General features: G+C 46.2%; 1 protein-coding gene across 1 annotated transcript in view; it reads right to left on the reverse strand.

Annotated features, from left to right (window-relative positions):
• The window catches only part of LOC310792395 (uncharacterized protein), a gene marked incomplete at both ends in the record, with an annotated part of 90,256 nt that overhangs the window by 20,570 nt on the left and 52,992 nt on the right, over positions 1-16,694 (reverse strand). The window contains 3 exons of the mRNA XM_083654110.1: positions 3,185-3,299; positions 6,011-6,193; positions 9,562-9,875. Of these exons, the coding sequence (XP_083510236.1) occupies positions 3,185-3,299; positions 6,011-6,193; positions 9,562-9,875 (612 nt within the window). The remainder of the gene's footprint in view (positions 1-3,184; positions 3,300-6,010; positions 6,194-9,561; positions 9,876-16,694) is intronic.

A 16,694-nucleotide genomic window follows, 5' to 3' on the forward strand; every position in this document is an offset into this window, starting at 1 on the left:
AACGTTTTGTTTTATGTAACGCTAGCTTTGTTTTGATCAGACTCTAGTTTAGGTAACATCACCGCGTCAAGTTAACGGCAACAAAGACGTTGTTAGGCGCATTGCCATCCGGTGTTAATTCTGGGTCCGGGGTTTACGCCCCATGACAAAAAGCAGGGTGGAAGGTGCCCAGACTACCTCCAACTTACTTCATGTGCACGCCCACTATTTTCTTGCCAGCTGCTGCGAGACGAGAAGGAAGAGAAACGAACATGCAGCCGACTCTGCTGAGCTCATGTTATTTAGTGAGCAATGCCATTGCCCAGGCGTTTAAACGCAAATTAAAACACCCTGGCCTTTTTATCTCTTTTATTCTTTTGAGCGGAGCGGAGCGGTGAGTGCGAGCGGGTGAAATCTGTATCGAGCGGGGAGCGGTCTCCCCAGGACCTGATACCTGTCTTCCGGGGTGTCACACTAGGCGAAACCATGTCCAAAAGACTGACATGCCAGTCTTTTCGTCAGGGCGTCGTGAGGCGTCCTAGACGTCCCGACTGGTCCCGACGCTGGTCTTTGATTATGTCACACTACAAGAGGTGAACACGGCCGATCGTCGTCCCCGACGGTCATATTCGGGCCCGACGCTGAAAATATGTCGCGCACGACCAAATCGGTCTAATATCGGGCTGAATTCGTGTAGTCTGAACCAGGCATTACAGAGGTGAGAGGGCGGTGATGTGCTGATAAAGCTGTGATCTAATGCTGCCATCACATGGCAGAAGCATTATGGAATTCATTCAACTGAGCTGTCCACAGTTGTGGGAGAACTTCAACCCTGTTTCATTTGTGGACAGCTCTGCGCTCACTATGTAGCAAGAGAGCTCCGTCATCCAGTACACTCTGCGCTCACTATGTAGCAAGAGAGCTCCGTCATCCAGTACACTCTGCGCTCACTATGTAGCAAGAGAGCTCCGTCATCCAGTACACTCTGCACTCACTATGTAGCAAGAGAGCTCCGTCATCCAGAACACTCTGCGCTCACTATGTAGCAAGAGAGCTCTGTCATCCAGTACACTCTGCGCCCACTATGTAGCAAGAGAGCTCTCTCATCCAGTACACTCTGCGCCCACTATGTAGCAAGAGAGCTCTGTCATCCAGTACACTCTGCGCTCACTATGTAGCAAGAGAGCTCTGTCATCCAGTACACTCTGCGCCCACTATGTAGCAAGAGAGCTCTCTCATCCAGTACACTCTGCGCCCACTATGTAGCAAGAGAGCTCTGTCATCCAGTACACTCTGCGCCCACTATGTAGCAAGAGAGCTCTGTCATCCAGTACACTCTGCGCCCACTATGTAGCAAGAGAGCTCTGTCATCCAGTACACTCTGCACTCACTATGTAGCAAGAGAGCTCCGTCATCCAGTACACTCTGCGCTCACTATGTAGCAAGAGAGCTCTGTCATCCAGTACACTCTGCGCTCACTATGTAGCAAGAGAGCTCTGTCATCCAGTACACTCTGCACTCACTATGTAGCAAGAGAGCTCTGTCATCCAGTACACTCTGCACTCACTATGTAGCAAGAGAGCTCTGTCATCCAGTACACTCTGCACTCACTATGTAGCAAGAGAGCTCTGTCATCCAGTACACTCTGCGCCCACTATGTAGCAAGAGAGCTCTGTCATCCAGTACACTCTGCACTCACTATGTAGCAAGAGAGCTCTGTCATCCAGTACACTCTGCGCCCACTATGTAGCAAGAGAGCTCCGTCATCCAGTACACTCTGCGCTCACTATGTAGCAAGAGAGCTCTGTCATCCAGTACACTCTGCACTCACTATGTAGCAAGAGAGCTCTGTCATCCAGTACACTCTGCGCTCACTATGTAGCAAGAGAGCTCTGTCATCCAGTACAAAGATACAAGAAGAAGAAGATGCACCTCACAGTACATAAGATCAGAGTGAATTGTGCTGAGATGCAGTGGACAAAAAGCGGAATACTGAGTCATAGTTCCCTCGCTAAAGAGGTGATGTGTGGATATAAATACTAATGTGGCATCTTCAAAAGCCGGCTATTGAATCAGATGAAAGTGAGCATATGGCTGAAATGTTGTTAGCCCGCCGCCTGGAGCAGTGCCACTTTGCATTATGAGTCAGGTACCATGGTAACAACGTTCAGGACCGCTACCAGGGTAGAGGTCAGGACCGGTACCATGGTAACAACGTTCAGGACAGATAGCATGGTCACAACGTTCAGGACCGGTACCAGGGTAGAGGTCAGGACCGGTACCATGGTAACAACATTCAGGACAGGTAGCATGGTAACAACGTTCAGGACAGGTACCATGGCAGAGGTCAGGACCGGTACCATGGTAACAACATTCAGGACAGGTAGCATGGTAACAATGTTCAGGACCGGTACCATGGTAACAACGTTCAGGACAGATAGCATGGTCACAACGTTCAGGACCGGTACCATGGTAGAGGTCAGGACCGGTACCATGGTAACAACGTTCAGGACAGGTACCATGGTAACAACTTTCAGGACACGTTCAGGACAGGTACCATGGTAACAACGTTCATGGCAGGTACCATGGTAACAACGTTCAGGACAGGTACCATGGTAACAACGTCCAGGACAGGTACCATGGTAACAACATTCAGGACAGGTACCATGGTAGAGGTCAGGACCAGTACCATGGTAACAACGTCCATGGCAGGTACCATGGTAGAGGTCAGGACCAGTACCATGGTAACAATGTTCAGGACAGGTACCATGGTAGAGGTCAGGACCAGTACCATGGTAACAATGTTCAGGACAGGTACCATGGTAACAACGTTCATGGCAGGTACCATGGTAACAAACAACCTTCAGGACCGGTACCATGGTAGAGGTCATGATGCACATGACCCGATGAAATGAGCTCCTCTCCTGACTAAAGCATTCTTGGTGTAGAAGTGGAAGTGATCTACTGTATATTGTGAAAAAATGATGAAATCAAAACGTCTGACCTTTGGAAGAAAAAACTGTTAGTGCAGTTTATCTTTGTAGGGCAGAGTAGCATTCACACATCAGATGAGAACAAACAGGTACAGAGGGGAAAGCAGACACAGTCAATGTAATAGCAGACATCCTACAGTACATGCGTGTGTGTGCGTGTGTGTGTGTGCATGTGCGTGCATGTGTGTGTGTGTGTGTGTGTGTGTGCATACCAGCAGTTTTGCTTGCAGCGCTCGGCGCAGAGCCGTCCTTATTGGCGGACGCACGGGGGGTGGCGTTGGCCTTTGGCACAGGTGAGCGTTTCTCAGCCGTACCGTTCTCCGGAGTCTGGAAAACAGCACACCACAAGGGGGCGCTAAGCAGTGGATGTGTGTGTGTCTGTCCGTCTAAACAAGTCCCAACCTTCGGTTCAGAAAAATGAAGCAAAACACTCAATGGCCTCTTGAGGCTGGCTGATAGAAAAAACGAGTCATTCCCCCCATAGACCCCCATGACTAGATGCCCAATGGTTTCCTGCTCTATCGCTAATTTCACTGTTCATGACGTGTGTGTACGGAGGGTTATATAACTCACCCACTTATGTGTGCAAATAAAAGTGTGATTACGGTATATAGAAATCAATGGGAAGATGACAGTTGATTTATGACATCAGTAAACACTTTCCTGATGAGATAATGGTCTCAATCGCTACTTTCAAGTCTTCTTCAACGCAACATGATGTTCATTTTGTAAATGATGCTCCCATTGAGAGTAAAGTAGATGATAAAACAGGCTATGTTTTGGGGCGTGATTGACAGCTCGCCTGTCCACTGATCATGTAGCTCGCGGACCACACAGACCAATTAGCAGGCGGCGCTGTGGCTCTGTGTCTTGACAAAAGAAAAAGATGGTGGGGAAAAAAGTGGTTCTGTGTTTGTCCGCATTGGTGTGTGTGTGTGTGTGTGTGTGTGTGTGTGTGTGTGTGTGTGTGTGTGTGCCTGCATTGGTGTGTTTGTGTGTGTGCCTGCATTGGTGTGTTTGTGTGTGCCTGCATTGGTGTGTTTGTGTGTGCCTGCATTGGTGTGTTTGTGTGTGCCTGCATTGGTGTGTTTGTGTGTGCCTGCATTGGTGTGTTTGTGTGTGCCTGCATTGGTGTGTTTGTGTGTGTGCCTGCATTGGTGTGTTTGTGTGTGCCTGCATTGGTGTGTTTGTGTGTGCCTGCATTGGTGTGTTTGTGTGTGTGGCTGCATTGGTGTGTGTGTGTGTGTGGCTGCATTGGTGTGTTTGTGTGTGTGCCTGCATTGGTGTGTTTGTGTGCCTGCATTGGTGTGTTTGTGTGTGTGCCTGCATTGGTGTGTTTGTGTGTGTGCCTGCATTGGTGTGTTTGTGTGTGCCTGCATTGGTGTGTTTGTGTGTGCCTGCATTGGTGTGTTTGTGTGTGTGCCTGCATTGGTGTGTTTGTGTGTGCCTGCATTGGTGTGTGTGTGTGCCTGCATTGGTGTGTTTGTATGTGCCTGCATTGGTGTGTGTGTGTGCCTGCATTGGTGTGTTTGTGTGTGTGCCTGCATTGGTGTGTTTGTGTGTGTGCCTGCATTGGTGTGTTTGTGTGTGTGCCTGCATTGGTGTGTTTGTGTGTGTGCCTGCATTGGTGTGTTTGTGTGTGTGCCTGCATTGGTGTGCTTGTGTGTGTGCCTGCATTGGTGTGTTTGTGTGTGCCTGCATTTGTGTGTTTGTATGTGCCTGCATTGGTGTGTTTGTGTGTGCCTGCATTGGTGTGTTTGTGTGTGCCTGCATTGGTGTGTTTGTGTGTGCCCGCATTGGTGTGTTTGTGTGTGCCTGCATTGGTGTGTTTGTGTGTGCCTGCATTGGTGTGTTTGTGTGTGCCTGCATTGGTGTGTGTGTGTGTGCCTGCATTGGTGTGTTTGTGTGTGTGCCTGCATTGGTGTGTTTGTGTGTGTGCCTGCATTGGTGTGTTTGTGTGTGTGCCTGCATTGATGTGTTTGTGTGTGCCTGCATTGGTGTGTTTGTGTGTGTGCCTGCATTGGTGTGTGCCTGCATTGGTGTGTTTGTGTGTGCCTGCATTGGTGTGTTTGTGTGTGTGCCTGCATTGGTGTGTTTGTGTGTGCCTGCATTGATGTGTTTGTGTGTGCCTGCATTGGTGTGTTTGTGTGTGTGCCTGCATTGGTGTGTTTGTGTGTGCCTGCATTGGTGTGTTTGTGTGTGCAAGGCTCTGATTTTCTCTTCTCCAGTGGTAGGAAAGCTCCATCATGTAACCGTGAGATAAGGAGAGCGAGCAAGACGAGGGAGGGAGGCGAAGAGAGAGGCGTGAAAAAGGGCAGGAGGGCGAGGATGAAGAGGCTAGGTGAAGCAAGGTGAGGAAGGTCAGATTAGCATATCTAGCCAACAAAAACATTGAGTCATTGAGTCACTGTGACCGCAGACACAGAGCCGTCTGGGAGGGTGAATTCCTATTGGACCATGGAGGCATACTGGCTTTAAAAGCTTCACTAGGCACTATGTAGACATACAGTCATCTCAATCAATCAATCAATCAATCAATCAATCAATCAATCAATCAATCAATCAATCAATCAATCTATATTTCTATATTTCTATGGATTTATCTATTAGAGATGGGACAATATATCGAAATACAATATAAATGTAACGATTGTCGTGGGGGCAGAAAAATGTATCCCAATATTACCTCCATTTTTATTCTGTTGTAGTTGCCCATCACAAATTCACAAGCTCTCCATTGAAATTATAATATTTGCACTTTATGTAAACTAACAAATACACTTAATGTACATTCTTAAAGGGACACTCCACCCAATTTTTTTTTTTTTTTTTACAGATGATCACACATATCCGAAACACTTTAAGCAGTTTTGCAGACTTTTTTCATTTAGTTTGGACAGTTATTGAGAGTTGATTTGAGTTAGTTCATTGGACCAGTGATGTCCAGTGACGGCGGAGTGTTCCTTTAAGTTCTTTACATTCTACCAGCCAATGGCATTGCAAAAGCTATCGATCTATTTGCATTGTGTCACACTCACCTTGGCAGCCCTGGCGGTGCCGGTTGCCCCTGGCGACCGCTTAGTGGCGGTGGGAGTGGTCGCCTTGGCTACAGGACTTTTTTTAGTGGCTGTGGTGGGGGAGGGGCGTTTGGCAGAGCTGGCCTCGCCATTGGTGGAGAGGGTGGACGGGCGGGAGTTTGGTTTGGTTGACCCTGCGTCAGGCTGGCGATAATGTCATAAAAGAAAAACAAGCCACGGCGAGGAAGAAAGCCAGAGGGAAGCAAAGGAAGAAAGTGAGATAAAGTGTGAGAGAGTTAGAGACAATGAAACAGGAAGAGACGAAACGACCGAGGAAAGAGGGAGAAAAAGAAAGAAAAGAGAGAGAGAGAGAGAAAAGACAGAAGAGAGAGAGACAGAGAGAGAGAGAGAGAGAGAGAGAGAGAGAGAAAAGACAGAAGAGAGAGAGAGAGAGAGAGAGAGAGAGAGAGAGAGAGAGAGAGAGAGAAAAGACAGAAGAGAGAGAGAGAGAGAGAGAGAGAGAGAGAGACAGAGAGAGAGAGAGAAAAGACAGAAGAGAGAAGACAGAAGAGAGAGAGACAGAGAGAGAGAGAGAGAGAGAGAGAGAGAGGGGGATGGGATCAGTGGTGGCAATGGCAGAGTGAAATGGCAGCACAGCCGGCAACCATATGACAGAAAACTATAAGACAGATAGGTCATAAATTATAACGCTGAATTATAAATTTATAACCCAGTTAGACAGATAGGTCATGAGCAGCAAATTATAAAATCATAAGCCTCAAATCGACCGTAGATTAAATGAGCAGCGGTCTGAGGGCTCTATTTTCGTGAATCGATGGCGCATGGCGGCGCAGTCGAGGCGCGCGGCGGCCAGATGTTTTGTCGATGTCGTGACCAAAGATGCGACCATCTGACTGCGACGCAGTGGTCAGGGTGAGAGGGAGGGGGAGGGGCTGGCGTCGTCTTGCCCAATCAAATCACCTCGTTTCCTTCCTTTTAATTCGGTGATGGAAGACCACCAAAAAGCCCCGAGAGAATACTGATGTGCTCGTGCTGGAGGGTCAGCATGGCCACGGTGTACTGTACCACGCTACATAAACTACATTAGCTTTGGAGGAGGTAACACATTGGGGTTAGCGTTAATGTGCCTCTGGTCCTCGGAGAGCTGTTGCCCGGAAACCGCTCAGTGATATTAGGCGAAGAGCCGAACACAAGTTGGCATTGAACCACAGTAACAGTTGGGCTGTAATAGGACGGGTTGGGGGGAGGGGTGGTTCCAACAAGTTCCTGACAGGGTGAGGATGAGAAGCGCCTCCATAGTCCCCACTCTGTGCGTTATGGCGCATACTTATAGTGTCAGTCACACCACTGCCACATACAGTAGCATCTGTTAATGCACGCACAATCACCTCACGCAAACCACGAACGTCGGACAGAACTCGACTGCGCCTTGCACCTAGGGCTAGGCAATATGGACCAAAAATCCTATCTCGGTAGTTCTCTTTTTTGTATTTCCCCCCCTAAATGGTACTTAGCGGATTCCCCTGCTGCCCCCGATCGTTGCTCCACCCCCACCTGCCGATCTGGGGAGAGTTGTAGACTAGCACATGCTTCCTCCGATACATGTGCAGTCGCGAGCCACTTCTTTTCACCTGACAGCGAGGGGTTTCACCTTGCAGGGGCGTGGCATGTTGGAGGATCACGCTATTCCCCCCCAGTTCCCCTCAGACTGTTGGTGCTTTCACAAAATATTGACACAATGAGATGTTTTATTAATAATCATCAGTAATGTGGACATAATCACTAAGTGGGCAAAGGCAAATAATAGAACAGCTAGAACAGTCTGGGGGGGGGGGGGGGTGACATGACTTTACTGTAATGCACCCTTTAAAACCAGAAAATGACAACACTTATGCCATATCACAATATTCAAAATCTAAGACGATATATAGTCTCATATCAGAATATCGATATAATAACAATATATTGCCCAGCCCTTTGTACCGTGCACCTTTGACCTGGTCTGAGCAGGTGATGTAATGTAACCACAGATCCGTAACCCTTGACAACGAAATTGCACAGCGCTGCTTGACTGTGACTGACACGCCCCTTACTACTGTGTGTGTGAATTGGCCTGAAAATGCCACTTCGTCCCACCGTGCGCCGTGCCGCCCCACCGTGCGCCGTGCCGCCCCGCCGTGCCGTCCCGCCATGCGCCGTGCCGCCCCACCGTGCGCGGCGCCGTCCCGCCATGCGCCGCCCCGAAAATAGAACCCAAAATGCAGCATACCACGACATGGGAAAGAAGTATTCTTTCCAATGCAATAAGCATTTAAGTACAAACACAGTAACATGAACCAGCAAACACACATAAACACAGATAGACTCAACATTGGACACACACACACACACACACGCATGCACGCACGCACGCACACTCACACACACATACAAACAGACACACACCACACATTGGTTACGTTTACATGGACTGCAATAATCCGACTATTGACCTTATTCTAAATAAGACAATATTTCGATTAAGGTGTTTACATGAGCTTCTTATAGAATATTCCATTCATATTCCTGTTGACATGTTACAGAGCAGAGTCTGATTAATGACTGAAGACACGCCCACATGACGTCCCTATGTCCTGCGTCTGAGTGTCCCTCCTGACTTTAACCTGAAGACCTTTCTGTCATGTCTCTACCATGTGAGGGACAAGATGTTGGGACTTCTTGTTACCGGTAGGATAAGTTGCGCAACACTCGCTGGAAACTAGAGGATGCATCATCATTATTTGATTGCTGGAGATGTCGCAAAATCCTGCGAAAACTCCGGTAGGACGTCGATTAAGTGCGATTAAGGTGTACAGTATGTCGCCCTGGTCGCTGCACTAGCGCCTCCTCTGGTCGGTCGGGGCTACTTGGTCGGAGTGGAAGGGAACTGGTGGGAATAGCGTCCTGCCGGTGAAACCGGTCAGGTGTAAAGAAGCGGCTGGCAACTGCGCATGTGTCGGAGGGAGCATGGTGCTAGTCTCGGCTCTCCCCGGATCGGCAGAGGGTGGAGCAGTGACCGGGGCAGCAGGATGGGGGGGGGAATTGGCCAAGTACAATTGGGGAGAAAAAGGGGAAAAACTCAGAAATAATTTAAAAAAGAAAAGAAAGAGAAAAGTGTGTCTACAATGCACTTCAAATAAGGCGACTAAGATCGGAATACTCCACGTCTTATATTGACTATTACTTACTATAACCTTATTCGGGTTAAGACAATCAGAAAAGGCTGTTTACATGGCAGTGTCTTATTCAGAGTATTGTCTTAATCAGGGTCATATTATTGCACTCCATGTACTCACAGAGACAGACACACAAACACAGAAGAGAGTGGCAGAAGCAGCAGCAGCAGCAGAGGCAGAAAGCTGTCCGAGGTGACCCATGTCCTTGTCTGTCCACATTAACTCTGTAATCAGCTTTGTATTCTGTGTGTGTGTGTGTGTGTGTGTGTGCGCGTGTGTGCGGTGTGTGTGTGTGTGCGGTGTGTGTGTGCGCGTGCACGTGTGTGTGTGACCCACCTTGCTCTTGCCCTGAGGACTGGCCAGGGTCTTGCTGCCGTTGGCTGTGGGAGACTTGGCCGTCCCTTTCCCTGCCTTCTCCTCCTTCTTCTCGTCTTTATCGGCCTTCTCCGGCTTGTCCGTCTTCTCCTCGTCCTTCAGGATCTTCTGGGACTTCTGGGCCTTGTCCTCTTTCTCCTTCTTGTCCTCTTTCTCCTTCTTGTCCTCTTTCTCCTTCTTGTCCTCTTTCTCCTTCTTGTCCGAGGTGTCGATCTTCTCGCTCTTGTTGGACATGATGTCCGTCTTCTCCTGCTTGTCCTTGTTGTCGGATTTCACTGGGAGAGAAACAGTGGCATTGTTAGCATCGTAGGCTCTTTTTAGCGAAGGCAGCCGAGGGAAAGCACGCTGCTCTCCTCAACAAAGGCGCGACTGTAAAAGTGCCGGGTGCGACATACTGCTGCTATTGTTTCCCAAATCTTGCATCTGCAATTTTGATGCGTTACCTTTTCTTTACGCTAAATAAAGGTTCACATGTTCAGGCTCAAATGACATAGGTTGTACATACATACATACATACATACATACATACATACATACATACATACATACATACATACATACATATTTAATGCTTTGCAAATTGTACACCAGCATTTGTGAATGTGAGCAAAAAGATTTGCAAAAATAAACCCAAATCTGTAACCTTATACTCAAAATGAAATTTGTGTTTGTATCTCAACAAATGTGTGAAACAGATCTGTTATTGCACGCAAACACAACTCTATTCTTCAATGATTTTTTTATTTTGAATTGTGCTCCTCACAATTACAATTCTACCCTTAATAACACACCATCTACAAATGTTGATTGTTTGCAAGACATTTGACGCTGCCATGAGGCAATGATGGGCCAATGGAGACGCAAGATTTTGCATCCATTTCAAATATGCGATCAGAGAGTAATCTGGTCTGATTAGAGCACATGTGAGAGCAATGTGGTCTGAGTAGAGCACATGTGAGAGCAATGTGGTCTGAGTAGAGCACATGTGAGAGCAATGTGGTCTGAGTAGAGCACATGTGAGAGCAATGTGGTCTGAGTCGTGTAATTGAGTTGGAAAAGTGAAATTAAATTTTCCTCTCCATTTATGAATACAAAACAATTTCTTCCAAACAGCTAGGAAAGAGAGAGACAGAAAAAAGTGAGATTCTCTTGATGGATCCAAACACTGTATCTACTGTACATTTTGTAATCTGTTTAGATAAGATCAAATATTTGGATCTGCCAAAAGAATCATCCGGGTTTTTGCAATTAGTTTCTTTGAATAGATGTTATAAGCAATTGTATTATAAATTACAATAAATTATATTATTATATACATTTCATTACAGTAAAACATCTTCTCAAATCTTGAACTTGAATTTGAGTTGGTTCTCAAATCAAACTTTGGAACGTGCTTCAGTGAACCTGACTTCAGCGGGATGTACTTCCTGAACATATTTCCTAAAATCAGCCCAAAGCCATCCGGGGACGTCCTCCTGCAGAGGCAGCACCAGGTCAGACTGGGTCACGGCACAAAATGTTGCCAACAGCTGATTCATGCGAGGGAGGGAGGGAGATAGAGAGAGGATAAAGAAGAGAGGCAAGGCCAACGGCAGAGAGGAAGGACAGAGCATGGCAGAGAAACAGCAGGAGAGCAGAGGGCAGATAGCCACAGAAGGGGCTTGGAGAGACGATGGGGTTTGGACTGAGAGAGCGAGGGGGTCAGTGTGTGTGTGTGGGTGTGGGGGGGGGGGGGGGCTGATGGGCTAGAGGGGGGGGGGCACAAAGAGAGACAGAGGGACACATTGTTGCCAGTTGTCACCAATACGTCTCTTACATAACAGTGACAGTGGACGGGCTCGGTTATGCTCTGCACTAAATGTCCCCTCCTGTCCCTCTCTGCTGAGGACGGATGCGTGGTTAGCGCTGTGTATTATTAGCAAGAATGATAATAATAATAATAATAATACATCAGATTTATATAGCGCTTTTCCTAATGCTCAAAGACGCTACATCACGATACAGGGGTTATGATTCAATATATTGTGATACATTGAGCTACTGTAAGCAAGGAGATGCATTGCTTTTTGTGTGTGCAAATTATAGGAAAACTGTCATAATATATAAAGAACACACCACCAGAGTAAAACATTTTTTTTTTACTTTTTTTATGAAATCAGAACAGTGAGAACTGCATTCATCACAGTCCCTGTAACATCCAACATCACAATACTACTTTTTTGTGCAAAAAGGAATAAAAAAATAAAAAAATAAAAGTGCTTGGGGGATTCTTTAGGAAAACAAATTAAGAAAATTTAAAACCCTCGCCCTAAAAAATAATAATAATTAAGGAGCATGCACAGGGTTACTCTGGAATGTAAGTCACCTTCAAACACAATACATTATGTATATAATATATTATTATATATTATCTTTATAACTGTTTTAGCCTGGAGCCCAAATGAGGATGGAGATTTGAGTTCTTAACCCGGTTGCCTGGTTTTGGTGGACACATGTAAACATCATAGCTGGGTGAGATAACTTGGTTATGCTCATGTTCTGATGATGTGAAACTTGGTTAAGATGCTGGCTTAGTCCCATATCACTTTACTGTGACATGGAAACATCTCACTGCTCTCACTTTGGCTTTTCACCTTCACCGCAAACTCAGACTCGCATTGCATTATGGGTACACTTTAACGTCATCAAAAACATAATACAGTTTAATATAATTATGAATTATTATTATTATTATTATTATTATTATTATTATTATTATTATTATTATTATTATTATTATTATTATTATTATTATTATTATTATACTGCAGCATTAACCCACACCGGTCAGTTCATTTGTCATGCTAGTAGTCATAGCTGTATCACTCCACCCTGTAACACCAGCAATATGAGTCATCCAACATGCCACTCACACATGAGAGAGAGAGAGACAGAGAGAGACAGAGAGAGAGAGAGAGAGAGAGAGAGAGAGAGAGAGAGAGAGAGAGAGAGAGAGAGAGAGAGAGAGAGAGAGAGAGAGAGAGAGAGTTGACTGCCGTATAAACTAGAGCATGACTAACAAACAGAGACATGGAGCTGGTGCGAGGATATTTTACTACAGGCAGCATCCCCCCCCCACACACGCACGCACACACACACACGCGGGCGCGTGCGCATGCACACACACACACACACACACACACACACACACACACACACACACACACACACACTCACTCCCTCGCTCACACACACACAAACACACAAACACACACAAACACACACACACACGCACGCACGCACGCACGCACGCACGCACGCACACACACACACACACACACACACACACACACACACACACACACACACACACACACAGAGTAAACACACAGAGTATTAAGTATTGAACCCTGTGGCTCCTGCTTGCTAGCTGACAGACAGACAGACAGACAGACAGACAGACATGCATTGACAAACAGTACACACCAAAACATGCTGAATGCATGGTTCATATGATTCATGGGTCCTTCTTAAGCATCAAATTCAAGGAATTTTTAAGGACTTTCCAGGCCAAATTCTCTCAAATTCAAGCACAGTTTCAGACATGGATCAAGGTTAATCAGGGGTTAAAGTGGGATTTGTTATGTGTGTGTGTGTGTGTGTGTGGGTGAGGGGAGGGGGCAGCTTGCTTGACAGTTGAACTTGAACTAGAGCTTGTCAGCTAGCTTAAAATTCAAGATTCTAGATAATTTAATAGCCATAGTGAAGGAATTTGTCTTTGCGGCTCTATCTATTTTCCAGCTCTTTATTTTATTTTATTTTATTTTATTGTGGAACTCCACTACAGTAATTTTGCATGATTCATAGTTCAAAAAACTAATTTATATTGTACTGTCCCTTTATGTCCAGCCTCTGTCTGAAACATTTAGCTCCTGTCTCTTTAAGGCTCGCCTCACTCTGTTCTTTTTACAGTCCCTGCTTTACTGCTTCATATTAAAAGCTTATTACTTAAATAACCGGGGACTTTAGAATTGACAGGAATTTGATTGTTTGATTGTTTCTGAATTTGGATTTCAGAAACATTCAAATTACTTTCATAAGATATGTGTGAAAGAGACTAACCTACGGCAAACACTCTTTAAATCTCTTCAGGTGCCTTGCACGCTTGGGCGGTCATGGCTTCCCACATCCAACGATCCATCACAGCGTCAGTGTGTGGGGACGTTCCATGTGTAATAATCGTTTGATATAATAATGATTATTGTTATCGTATAATCATGCTGCACATATTTGAATATTTTTTTTCCAATCTTATAGATCTTATATATTTTTCAATTCTTTGTCTCAGTATCCTCTCCTGCTGTTAAGTTGCACACCCCGCATATTGCACTGTGTGTGTGTGTGTGTGTGTGTGTGTGTGTTTCTATGGCAAATGTAAAACCAAGACAAGTTCCAGACTCATGTCATTGGACACTTCACCCTACACACACACACGCACGCACGCACACGCACACACACACACACACACACACACACACACACACACACACACACACACACACACACACACACACAACACAGTGCTTGAAATAGCTGCTCTATATTTGAATGAGTACAGTCAGAGTCGATTCTAATCAATGATCATCTCCTCCCTGTCGACTGCAGCCTAGAGCACATGTATAGAGCACATGTATGGATGAATAGATACATAGACTATCATATATAATATATTAGGGGTGTCACGATACACTCAGTTCACGATACGATACGTATCACGATACTGGGTTCACGATAACGATACGATACGATACGATTTTAACAATATTTTTTTAAACTTGAATAATGACAATATATGACTGGAAAAGTAGTATTTTATTTGAAATGCACAAATACAAAACATGCTGTTGTGGGAAATTGTTATTACAATAACAACTAGAAAAAACATGAGATTGGAGATAAGGCTTATCTTGAAATAGAATGAGTTACACCGTCACTTAGATTTACTTTGAACTAAAAGGTTTCTCAGCAGTATAAATTCTCATTATGCATCTTCAGTTTTTCTTCAAACTCAAACAACAAGACTTTTCTTAGTCTATTTTTTATGCATCTTCAGTTTTTCCTGTCAAGTAAACAGTTTTGCCAGAAACTCAATTGAATGGTTTCTCTCCTGTATAACTTCTCATGTGTCTCTTCAGAGACTTGTTCAACTGAACTACTTTCCACACATTGAACTTCAACAAACAAAGACGTTTCTTTGTCTATTAAAAAAAAAAAAAAAAAAAAAAAAAAAAACATTTTTTTTTTTTTTCACGATATGAGATTTCATCTCAACGATACATATCGTGACGTTTTACTATCGCGAAATTTCGTGGGACGATATATTGTGACACCCCTATAATATATACATAAATGGAGGGATGGTTCCTCTGTCATTAAGCTCCTTGTGAATCAGAAAGCTTATATACTGTCTCTCCTGTCAAACTATGCAGCCAGTTGAAAAGTGACAATGAATAAATGCATAAGAATCATGTCTCCAGCTGCATGTGTAAAAGCACTGGTGCAGCCCTGGCATCGCTCCACCTTGTGACAGTGACCAGCAGTCCTAAACCTGCATGGGTTGCCTTTCACTTGTGCATCGCATCCCCAATCAAAATGACCTGGACGCTAAACCTGGAGTGCCAAAATGGCCGCAGTTGAGAGAGTGTGACAACAAGTAAATGCACCTCCACCCCTAAAAGACACACACACACACACACACACACCAGCTCAGTCTCCACACTGGATTCTAAAACGTAGGCCTCTTCACTTTACACTGAACCTAATCGGCGCCATGTTGAAGGGCATTCCAATCTAAGGTGTGTAAAACTCGTCCCTTCAGGGGGGCCTCTATGTAACGGCCATTTCTGAAGTGAATAGGTGATGGTCACGTTGCTCCCACAATTCTTTGCGACGCGACGAGCCTAAACGACGACAACAACGACTGCCTGCGCGATGGAGCCAGGCTACAAGCTGTTTTCATGTTGACTCTAGCAATGTGAAAGAAAACAAGTGGATTCCGGTGAGCACAGAACAGCAACCTCCAAAATGAAACCACAATAGATTTGATCTAACTAGAGATTCCCTCCTTTTCACTTCAGTACTTTGCATTACTCAAAAACATGGAAACACATGCCACAACATGGCAACATATGTTCAATGTTGCTATTACACAATTATTTTGGAGATCGCCTTGCACACACACACACACACACACACACACACACACACACACACATGCACACACGCATGCACACACACACATACACACACACACACACATACACACACACACACACCTACACACACACACACACACACACACAAACACCTACCCGCGGTGCTTAGTTTGCTACCAGCCACGCTGTTAACGGAAGTGACAGCGGGGGGCGGGACAGAAAGCAAGATATTGTTCTCACAGCTCCCATGATGCCTCTTAGGGGGCGGGGAGGACGGCAGCACAGGCGATGTCATCAGCGGCGATGACGACATCATGGTCGCCATGGCGGCGGCGCCGCCTCCCGTGCTGTCGTTGACCGTGAGCGAGCGCCGGACCGCCCCGTGATGGTGGTGGGGCGGCGGCCTGGGCGGGCAGCCGCCTGCCGGTCCCAGCAGGGTTAAATTGGGCGCGTTGGGCGCCAGGCCTCCCGTACCGCTGGGGTACGTTACCGTGGGGACGGCCAGGTGTGAACAGTCGGACACGGCGCGTCTCACCGTGGTGCGCTGTGGCAGTTCACTGCGTTGGACTGTTATGGTCTCTCTGTTTAGCGGAGCGCATGAGTCCATTCTCCGCTCTTCGTCATGACTCCAATCCTCAGTCAGGCTGTAGCTCGCGACGCCACTCTCCGTTTTGCCTCTGCTGGGTGGGAGACGTGGCCCCGTTCTCCCCTTTTCATCATGGCCAAAGCCCTCTCTTAGGGTGTAACCCTGCACCCCACTCTCCCCTACGCCGACCACCCGGCTAACATCATACGTAGCTCTGTTAGCTGCAGCTGGGTGTAGGGCTAATGCAGGCATCTGTGCTGAGCTAGGTTTAGTTGCTGCAGCTGCATTCACAGTCTGAGCTCCATGCAGGTTAT

The sequence above is a fragment of the Poromitra crassiceps genome (assembly GCF_964638095.1).
Source record: "Poromitra crassiceps genome assembly, chromosome: 17".
NCBI classification, from domain to species: Eukaryota; Metazoa; Chordata; class Actinopteri; order Beryciformes; family Melamphaidae; genus Poromitra; species Poromitra crassiceps.